At 34.8% G+C, this 11,709-nt stretch overlaps 1 protein-coding gene across 1 annotated transcript in view; it reads right to left on the reverse strand.

Annotated features, from left to right (window-relative positions):
* DMD (dystrophin) overlaps positions 1–11,709 on the reverse strand; it is a 2,107,962-nt gene that overhangs the window by 1,408,270 nt on the left and 687,983 nt on the right. The window contains exon 19 of the mRNA XM_029240038.1: positions 6,934–7,021. Within this exon, the coding sequence (XP_029095871.1) occupies positions 6,934–7,021 (88 nt within the window). The remainder of the gene's footprint in view (positions 1–6,933; positions 7,022–11,709) is intronic.

An 11,709-nucleotide genomic window follows, 5' to 3' on the forward strand; every position in this document is an offset into this window, starting at 1 on the left:
CAGGTGGTCACAAAGCACCGAGCTGATCTCCCTGTGCTATGCGGTTGCTTCCCACTAGCTATTTTATGTTTGGTAGTGTACATATGTACATGCCACTCTCTCACTTTGTCCCAGCTTACCCTTCCCCCTACCCGTATCCTCAAGTCCATTCTCTAGTAGGTCTGCATCTTTATTCCCGTCTTGCCCCTAGGTTCTGCATGACCTTTTTTTTTTTTTTTTTAGATCCCTTATATATGTGTTAGCATACAGTATTTGTTTTTCTCTTTCTGACTTACTTCACTCTGTATGAGACTCTAGGTCCATCCAACTCACTACAAATAACTCAATTTCGTTTCTTTTTATGGCTGAGTAATATCCCATTGTATGTATGTGCCACATCTTCTTTATCCATTCATCTGTTGATGGGCAGTTAGGTTGCTTCCATGTCCTGGCTATTGTAAATAGAGCTGCAATGAACATTTTGTTACATGACTCTTTTTGAATTATGGTTTTCTCAGGGTATATGCCCAGTAATGGGATGGCTGGATGGTATGGTAGTTCTATTTTTAGTTTTTTAAAGAACCTCCATACCGTTCTCCATAGTGGCTGTATCAATTTACATTCCCACCAATAGTGCAAGAGTGTTCCCTTTTCTCCACATACTCTCCAGCATTTATTGTTTGTAGATTTTTTTTGATGATGGCCATTCTGACCGGTGTGAGATGGTATCTCATTGTAGTTTTGATTTGCATTTCTCTGATGATTAATGATGTTGAGCATTCTTTCATCTGTTTGTTGGCAATCTGTATATCTTCTTTTGAGGAATGTCTATTTGTTTTTGTGACTAATTTTCCACAACAACAGTGATCACTTAAATTTCCTCCCTTCACACACCCATACACACACACCGGGCACAGAGTCTTTTCCTTTGGAGATTAAACGAAGAAAAATGTGTCTGTCAATTAACAACATTTATTGAGTGTGAACTCTGTGCAGACCATTTTCTCAAGTGTCACATGGAAAAACAGGAAACATAAATCAAACTGCCCAGAACTCAGGAAAAAGTAAGAGAAGAGGAAATGCGTACAACCATGGAAAGCTACTCATTCATGGTGGAGAGGATGAACCACTGCACACAGTACCATTTCCATGCCCCAATGATGTACAGAGCAGCTACAAAATCTCTTCCCATTAAAATACACAATTAGAATAGTTACTGCCACTGAAAATCCTTCACAAAGATGTGAAAAGATAATGGGAGGTTTGCCTCTGAGGTGAGCCAAACTGACCCCAATCCCTGCCCTTACCCATCTGACAAAGTTCTGTCGAAATTCAAATAACACCATTCATGTAAAGTACTTAATGAACTTTAAACCAAAATACTAAGTTACAGTTCCATACTTAATATTATAGATAAAAGGAGCCCTTGTCTGTGTTATCAGTCTGTGCTATTTAATTACGATCCTTAGCAGACTTACTATTAGGTATCACCTTAAACACTATAACACTCATCGGATGATGGTTTTGAAACGTTCTTTTAGCCTGATATACTAACAATTACTACTATTATTTAAACATTTCCTTAATGTGATTGTCTTCAGGCTCTTAATGAACACACAGAAAACTACAATTAGAAATTCAAAGTGAAGCACAATTTAATGTAGAAAACATCACGAACCCTATTAGATAATTATAGTATCTCCTCTGGAAATTGTGGTGAAACCATTTTATAGCTTAAGAAAGGGGAAATTGAGCTATGCTTATATGTTTTCAAATGAATGTTTGCTTGTTTGTTTGTTTGTGATAGGTAAGAAGTGGATTTATTTAGAGAGAAACACCCTCCACAGACAGAGTGTGGGCCATCTCAGAAGGTGAGAGTGGACTTAGGAGAAACATACTCCACAGACAGAGTGTGGGCCATCTCAGATGGTGAGAAATGCACCAGGGTATGGGGTTGTCAGTTTTTATAGGAGTGGGTAATTTCATAGGCTAATGAGTGGGAGGAGTATTCCAGCTTTTTAGGAAGGGGCGGGGATTTCCAGGAATTGGGCCACCACCCAATTTTTTGATCCTTACTCTTTTGGAACTGTCATGGCACCTGTGAGTGTGTTATTTAGCTTGCTGATGTGAGCACATACTGAGGCTCAAGGTCTAGTGGAAAAAGTCGACTTGTCTGCCATCTTGGACCCATCAAATTAATGTTCTGATATAACATTTTTGGTAATTTCAATATTAATAAAGGAAAACGATTTATTGAAACCAGGGTTTTTTTTGTAATATCTGACTGATAAGGAGACTATATATTTGAATCAAGAACATTATTTTATAAAAAGAATTAAAAATGAAGTCTAATTGTAAATAGATAAAAACAAGTAAGCACATTTTTAGGTATAAAAATGTTCTAGATTGTCCTGAAGTCCCATAATCTCACTCAAAAGATGAAAATCTTTTGCTCTAAAGTATGCAGATCAGTTAAAAAAGTAAAATAAAATCTTAGGAATCCGGATTAATTAATAATCAATACTATTGATACAGTAGCAAGATTCTTTACCATATTTAGTTGCTAAAATTCTCTAAAATTTTATTTTATGTCATTTTGTGTTTAAATATAAAAATAAATCTTAAGGAAGGTTACATTGTATATTTTTTAAATCTAAATAAATAAAATTTTGGAAATTCTCCTTCTCAGTATAACACAGCTACCAGAAACGTAAGTACATCACTAGGTACCCTATCTAGTCTCCCATTTACTCTCATTAAAGTTCTAGGATGTGAATAATTTGTTGAGACTAAGGCTGTGATACTAATCTTATATACTGACAATAAGCTTCATAAAGATTCTACCTGTGAAAAATTTCTCCAGTAAGAGGAGGACCTCTCCACCATCCAACACTTTATCACACTATTCCCCATACTTATCCAATCAATTGATTTTGATATAGGAGCAACAAATTAATGTTAGTTAAAAAAAAACAGTTAAAGGCCCGCGTACTGCAAAAAAAAAAGTTAAAGAGATAAATCAGTCAAAATTATACCAAAATTCCATGTCAAAGTCCCAAAAATACATTTTTTAGATAACACTCTGTTAGTAGCACTGTAGCCTCCCAATTTAGTCTATTATGATCATGAAGATCCTTTACATTCTTCTAAAAGAACTGGGACACCTATAAGGAAAATGTTCATGTATAGCTTTAATGTATGCAAATAATTTACGCAATCTCTTTTTTGATTTAAATCCAAACAAATTAATAATAATCTCTTACTGAATATCCCTGCATATTATTCAAATATAAATCATTCTACTGCAAAATTCACAACATAGTTGATACTAAAACTTACAGTATATTTAATATTAACTGTATTTTAATATTCTTCATATAACACTTTGCATTTGATAAAATGCAGCCAAAACAAAAATTATCTTCTAATTGATCATAACGTCTATGTAATCGTGCAAAACTAAATGTGCTACGAGAAACAGTGTTTTCAGGACATGCAACTGATTTTTAACACAACCTTGCAACATCGAATGAAAGCCATTTCTTCTACATTGGCAACATGGTAACCTCTGCATTTTTAACCATTTTAAGACCCTACTCCACTCCCTGTTTCTCAGCACCTTTCTTAAATTCATTCAAGAAATGCCTTGAGGACTAACAGATTTTGTTTTCTGCATTTCTTAAGTGGTGCTAAAAATTTATGCTTTCAGTAACTATTTAAAAATGGGCAAAAGTGATTTGAAAATATGTTTGATATACCATTTGTGGTCAAAACTGAGGTAAAATATAAGCAGTGAGGAATTTTTTTGCATGTCTTAGAGTTTCATTCTGAAGGAAAAATTAAGAGTTCCAAAATCATTCTAGATACTTTAAAACATGCTCTAATCTTATGGCAAATTATTCTAAGTAGAAAATTCAGTTTCCTGTGTGTGTGTTTGTGTGTATTCACATATATAAAACATAGTTTATGAAATGCTTTCTTTAAAATATAATAGCTAGGGGCTTCCCTGGTGGTGCAGTGGTTGAGAGTCCGCCTGCCGATGCAGGCGACACAGGTTCGTGCCCCGGTCCGGGAAGATCCCACATGCCGCGGAGTGGCTGGGCCCGTGAGCCGTGGCCACTGAGCCTGTGCGTCCGGAGCCTGTGCTCCACAACGGGAGAGGCCACAGCAGTGAGACGCCCGCATACCGCGAACAAAAAAAAAAAAAAAAAAATATATATATATATATATATATATATATATATAATAGCTATATTTATGCTCATCTCCATACATACTTTTAAACTATGAATATATGTTAAAAGTTGTTGTCATGGGAAAACATACATAGACTGTATATATATTTATATTACTTGCATAACATTATAACATCGTACAAGAATGATCTGCCTTTATCTTAATTTTTAAGGATAAGATATGTGGTAAAATGAATAGACATTTACATGAGGTCATAAATGAAGTACCATGATTCAGCTGTCATTTTCCTTTCTATAAACAAAAGAACAAGCATGTGTATGTTTTATATGGTTATGAGTTTTATTACAACTCCACAGCCACACTTGAGAAAGGAAATTCTGAACTTGTAAATTTAAGAGCTTTACTGAGATAACTGTTGGGAAATCTGGTTCAGAGAAACCTCAATTTGTCTTTCAACTTCATGAACCACATCAGTAAACTCTAGATTTTGGCTCTATGTTGGTGGAGCAATTGTAATATAGGGTTGGGGGGGGCCCTCTGAAATATACCTGGAGAGGTACTCCAGGCACATATTGTGCATCTGGCTTAACTCACAATTTGCTCAAACAATCACATAAAATAAATACTATGCAATTTCTTCTGTGAAAGACAAAACAAAAAGGAACAAAATATAAGTTTGAATCTTGGAGTCTACTTTTTAGTAATTATGTAAATTGTTTGATTAAATGGAGCAGAGCAGAAGTATCTATGCTCTAGTTATAGCCCAATTTTGAACCTAATCACATATCACTTAGACCAAATCTTTATTAGCGTAACAAATGAGAAGCATAAAATTTGATCAATATAGTCAACCAATGAGGAATGTCTCACATCGCACCCCTACCCCTTACTGTGCTTTGCTTTCTACAGAAATTATAATTTTCCTTCAGAAGTATTATTATCTTCTGACCAAAATTACCAATGTCATTATCTCAATTACTGCCTTAATTTTGCTTTGCTAAACAGAATTTAATCAATTAATATTTATTACAGACCTAGCATATGTCCTGATTTTTCTTCATGCTTCCAAAATTTAAAGCTATAAGGGAAATAATCTAGAAAATTATGTTATCACTAATCATATGATCATTTTAACCCTGTATGTAATTTCATCACAAAAAATCATTACCTTCATTTCTAAATTTTAACTTCTTTTTGAATAATTCAGTTTATGCTACTATCAGATGATCTGAGTTAAGGTATACTTGATATTTGATTATGAAATGAGGCCATTTAAAAGTAGAGATTATTTAAAAGTATAGATTTTACATCACTTTATAAAAATGAAAAAGTGATAATGCAGTTCCTAGGGGGAAATTATATAATAGTATAAGGATATTTTTTTAGATCATATAATTTTATTTAACATGAATATGCCATTGTCAAACTCATCAGTTAAACCATCCAGCAAACATGCATCTAAAAAACAACCTTGGGGCTTCCCTGGTGGCGCAGTGGTTGAGAGTCCGCCTGCCAATGCAGGGGACACGGGCTCGTGCCCCGGTCCGGGAAGATCCCACATGCCGCGGAGCAGCTGGGCCCGTGAGCCATGGCCGCTGAGCCTGCGCGTCCGGAGCCTGTGCTCCATAATGGGAGAGGCCACAACAGTGAGAGCCCCGCGTACCGCAAAAAAAAAAAATTTTTTAATTAAAAAAAAAATAAAAAGCAATCTTTTTTGTATTTTTCATCTTCTATATATTCATTAACTTGTTAACCCAATCCTCAGCTGTCATATTTGCTTGTTTTTATTTTTAACCAAATACAGTCATAGGGCTCATTAGAAGAAGAAAATGAATTGATTTCCTAGGAAGATCACTGAATTTTTTAATGCCAACATGGCAATTAAGGCAAAAAATAATTTATACACAGAATTTATGCCCCAGAATGCAGGCAGGTACTGGAAAAAGCTGACATGCATAACAAAAACATTTGTTACATTTGCTTATGATATTCTTGTAAACATATCCTTTGAAAAATAAAATAAACCTTGTTTAGAAATAGCATTACCCCTGATTTTCACAAATTACTTACACCTACTTATACTTATAGAAATGAATATAATAGTATAACAATGACAATTGAAAAGTCTGTTTACAATTGACGTCAGTAACATTTTGTTCAGACAGCTTTTGAGGTACCAAGTGTTAGCAAAAATTAATTTTAATTCATTATTTAAAAATATGTTTTGCTAGCTTTGTACTTTTACCTCACTCAGAAGTAGGTGAAGTTAAAAAAAAAAAAAAACCAGAAGTTCCCCTGAGGAGACATTTTCTTTTAAACATGTTAAAAAATGAAAAGCAACATAGAAAATAAATACATTATTAGCAAACAGGTATGGAAAAAATATACTGCAAAATTATTTTAAATCAGATTATAATCACTTTACGTATATTATGATTGCTTACATTTCCAATTATTTCTGCAAATCTTGTTTTCTTAAATCATTTGGACAAATGCTAGCAGGATTTGCACTAAAACTGATTTCTCAGCAGCAGATTGATACAATATTCTACCACAAGCCATTTTCTTCCATTGGACTCCAAGTTGAATTTCCTCTAATAATTTGCTTAGCATTAAGAAAGAATAATAAAAGCTCACAAACTCACTTTAAATTTTCATTCAGGTAGGGCTTGTCTGATATAATTCTGCTGATAAACATGAACCTATGTGTTTATCAAATCCCTAAGAAGATTATCTAAATCAACTCTGTGTAATTACCATTCAGCATCTGTTCCACCAGGGCCTGAGCTGATCTGCTGGCATCTTGCAGTTTTCTGAACTTCTCGGCTTTTTCTCGCTCTATGGCCTGCAGCATGATAGCAAAGGTGAGTATTCAATAAAAGGATTGTGAAAGTATACAGTAATTATAACTTCTACTTGCCCTTTCAAGCCTTAAGATATTTCACTCTGTCAGCTTATCATGTGAATCTAAAGATTTTTTTCTCAAGTTCTTGGCACTAGAAGCATCAAAATGGCAATGAATCACAAGCCATTTTCATACTGAATTGTTATTCTTTGTAATAAGATGTCTACTCTTAACTTTTTTTACATAATAGTTTCTGAGGCATTATAAGTTAAGACTGCCCCCCCAAAAAAGAACCAAAAATGGCAAATCATAACAATGAAATGATAAAGTGTCAGATAATTAAAATGGAATTTATCTTTTAAAAATACAACACTGATAATGCTCCTAACATAAGTATATAGTCTTTATTAAAAATCAAACAGAAAATCCAGTAAGTATATACAATAGGAAGAAAGTATACTAGCATAAATAATTTACCAAAAAAAACCCCATATTTATCTAAGTACAAGACTGTGGGTTAATTTCTCTCTCTAGGATTGTCAAAGTACTCCCATTTCAAGGAAAATTAGATTCAGTTTCATAAAGCTTTCTAAATTCCTTTGTTCATTTCTCCTAACCAGAGTTAACTTTTCAACAACAAAAACACAATTACTTAACAAAATGTAGCATGTGATACTGCTGAGTTTAGCTAATAATGTCTCTACAGAGACAACAATTTTAAGCTATGATTCAGTAGAACGATATTACTATAGTCATTAAAACCTGTGGCTATAACAATATGTTATATGTCCTAAACCTAACAACCTGCAGAAAAAGCAAGCTATAATGTATTTAACATATAGTGAGACAATATTTTTGTGATTTAATAGTGGCATTATACAAAGATTTCACTTGAGTTTGTGGCAGGAGGTTATTCTACATCAGACTGTTTTTTAGAACTTTTAGATCTATAGGCATTTAAACAAATATTCCAAAGTTTAATATTGGAGTACAGGTGGGAGGCATATAATTGATACATGCACACTCTGTGGAGCATGTTCAGTAGAACTTTCTGCAAGGATGGACATATTCTGTATCTGCACTGTCCAATACATCCCACTAGCCACGCGTGGGTACTGAGTGCTCAAAACATGGCAAGTATGACTGGGGATATTAATTTTTAATTTAATTTAATCTAATTTAACTTAAATTTTAAAAGCTACAATGTGTCAAGTGTCAATTGTAATTGCACAGTGCAGATCTAGTGTCTTCCCTCTGAAAGCAAATAGTTAAAGACAGACAGATAAGATATGTAGACATAAATATAGATATATACAATATGGCAACATCACAAACACTGTCAGAGAAGTAAGTAATCATCTTGACTGGACTATTCCCCGGGCACACCAAATGCTGGGAACGCTCATAAAATAATCCATATATTTTTAAATATTTAAAAAGATTCTCCAATTTAAAGAAGTAGTCACAAGTGAACAGAGAGCTCTTTAAATTTATTTTAAAAGGAGTTCATGAACTAGAATTACTGGATTTAAGGTCAAAGAGTGCAAAATGCTAAAAGAGCCTATAGACAATACAATACATCCAATCAGGAAAAACTGTAATATACAAGAAAACAAATTAAAATTTAGCACAATAAATGAAATAAAACACTATAAAAGGACAGCCTTTTTTTAAAAGTATTTATAGACTAGCTGGAATATATACGTTTTAAATTATGCCATCAAGGGCAGCAAATGAGAACTCAGTTTCACCTCATCAGTAGCAAAACTCCAAAGGTAATAGAAACATTTTACTATCTTGGATTCTACTTGAAAATTTCCAAGTACACAGACTATGGTGCTTGGGGATTATATGCTCCCAGGATGCCACATCAATTAGCAGGTGAAACTTCTGGGTTATCTTGAAAGTGAGCTTCACAAAGACATTACTGAATTGTTTACACAAGTGTGTACAGAACCAAGGAAAGTTCTAGCTTGCTACTTGAACTGAAAAGTCCATGAAAATAAAGTAGCCACAATATACTGTTAAAGGTAAGAACCTAGACGAAGCTCCAAAATTCACATTCTTAATTCTCAACTTTGGTCTTCTAAATTCTCTGTCCTTAGCATCTAGTTGGCACACGTTTCCCAATACTTTAAATTTGTTCTCCATTAAAAGGTAAACGCTATTTGCAAAGGACTCTGAGCATTTAGAAGAGAAAAATAAGCACATTCTAAGTAAATATAAAATATTCAAATATTTACAACTACCAAGAGCTACAGCGGGATGTGGGGCACCTCAAATTTTAACTACATCAGCTCAAAAAAAAGAGAAAATAAGAAAAATACTTGTACTACAACAAAATGACAACAAGAACAATGAGAACTGGTGTTCTTTGAGTTAAACAGTTTTAGAATTATCCTTTTCTAACACAGTGGCTTCTATTTTATCTACATTGAGTTTTGTTTTGTTTTTTATATGAAATTATATGAAGAGTAGTATCAGAACACCATCTTGTCTTTATAAATGATGAAAAGATTATCAATGGCCTCCTTAATGTCATGATCATAATCTCTTTATTCTAAGCATCTAATGGAATAATCAATTAGTATTACTAACAGAGAGACAAACATAACTGAATATCTCAGGGGTAATACCTGGATGGAATTACCTCAGGGGTAATTCAAACTTAAATACCTTGTTTGGTTAGCCACATTATTCCAATTATTCTAATTTATATAACAACAATAACCACCATCATCACCACAACAAAACAGTAATCTCTGGAGTAGGTACTATTATTCTCCCAATTTGACAGAGGAGGAAAGCGGGGCACAGAGAGGTCTGTGAAAGATTTGAAAACACTGACATAACCATGATAAAAATGGAATGCCTTACACTGTGTACCAAATTACTGTGTATTACATGATTTCATATGTATTTCATAATAATTCTGTGAGATAGAATCAGCATTATTTTATCCTATTTTACACAGGAGAAAATTGAGCGCAAATAAGATTAAGTCATATATCCAAGATCATAGAAGTAGAGGCAATTTCCTGGTGGTCCAGTGGTTAAGATACTGCACTTCCATTGCAAGGGGCATGCATTCAATCCCTGGTCCTGGTCGGGGAACTAAGATCCCGCAAGCCACACGGTGTGGCCAAAAAAAGAATCATAGAAGTAGAAAGTTTTAGACGAATATTAGAACCCTGATGATCTAGTTACAAGTTAAGCTCTCTTTCAAACATACTCTGCTGCTTCTAGGGGTATTTCAATGAAGATGAATCAAACAGATTTGAACATATCTTATTACTCACAGTAAAAGTAACCTGATAGTTTGGATGTAGTCAGGGATGGTATTCAAAATATTTACCCATTAATGCAGCATGGGCACCAAGGTATCAGAAGGAATGCCTGGTCACTTGGTATGGACACCGACAGTCTATAGGCTCATTGGCAACTGTGTACAGCTCAATTACTGTACCCCATTGCCGATGTATACTACTTGCAAACTGAGTAACTGCTGCATAAATAGAGATACAGGTCTGAGAAAGAAGCAGTTAGTAGCCTCCGCATATTTGTCAATGTTTAGATGATACCTGGGTTCTGATAAGCAACAGCATTTTAAAGAGGAATATTGGAAAATTAAGAGAAAAACTGACATAAATGTGCCTTGAGGAGTATGAACAAGACAGTGAAGAGCCCAGAAAATTTCATTTCAGACACATCTCTAGATAGTTGATTACAAATAAGAAAATTTAGGGTAGCAAGGAGACAGGAAAGAAGGTAATGAAAAGTTTTGGAGTCACTCTGTTCTCAGGTGGTTCGAATTCTGTCCCCACTGCTTACCTGCTGTTTGACACTCAGAAAGTGTCAATGGCTGATTCTCAGTCCTCAGCTTATTTATCACCATAATTTGATTCAGAGGATTCCCCTTCTTGGGAATATTGATTTGGCTTCCTAGACTACAAACACATAACTTCCTCTGACCTCAAAGACTGCCTTTACTCAGTCTCCCATGCTGGTTCCTCCTCATCTCCCCGACCTCTAAATATAGTGTGTTCTAGGCCTCGATCTATATTTCCATTTGTTCAGGCCAACAACTTCGAATCCTTCTTGACTCTTTATCTCAAACCCCACAGGCAATCCATCAGAAAATCCTATGGGTTCTTACCTCAAAAGACATCCAGAAAGCAATGTTATAACTGTGCTCACTACTACCACACTGGTCAAAAGACCCCCATCATCTCTCGTGAGTCTAGATGTTTCAAAATAGCGTACTAAATGGTATCCCTGGTTCCTGTTTTTGCTCCCTAATGATACATTCTCAACACAGCTGACAAAGAAAGCCAGCTCAACTCTCCAAAAGCTTCCCTTCTCACTCTGAGTAAAAGCTCAAAGCCTAACCATGGCTTCACCTGACTTTAATCTCCTTAGCCTCTCTGACTTCTTCTGCTACTAAACACCTTGATATTTCAGCCCCAGACACACTCTGTTTTTCTCTGACACTCTAGGCACACTCCTACCTCCTCGGGCTATGCATTTATTCTTCTCTCTGCCTTAAATGGTACTACCTCAGGTATTTGTAGATTCCTCATTAGATCTTTACTTAAATGGCACTTTCTCAGTGAGGCCTTGTACTGCCACTTTATCTACACTCACACACACACACACACACACACACACACACACACACACACACACAC

The sequence above is a fragment of the Monodon monoceros genome, unplaced genomic scaffold (genome assembly GCF_005190385.1).
Source record: "Monodon monoceros isolate NGI ecotype Baffin Bay Population unplaced genomic scaffold, NGI_Narwhal_1 Super_Scaffold_22, whole genome shotgun sequence".
Taxonomy (NCBI): domain Eukaryota; kingdom Metazoa; phylum Chordata; class Mammalia; order Artiodactyla; family Monodontidae; genus Monodon; species Monodon monoceros.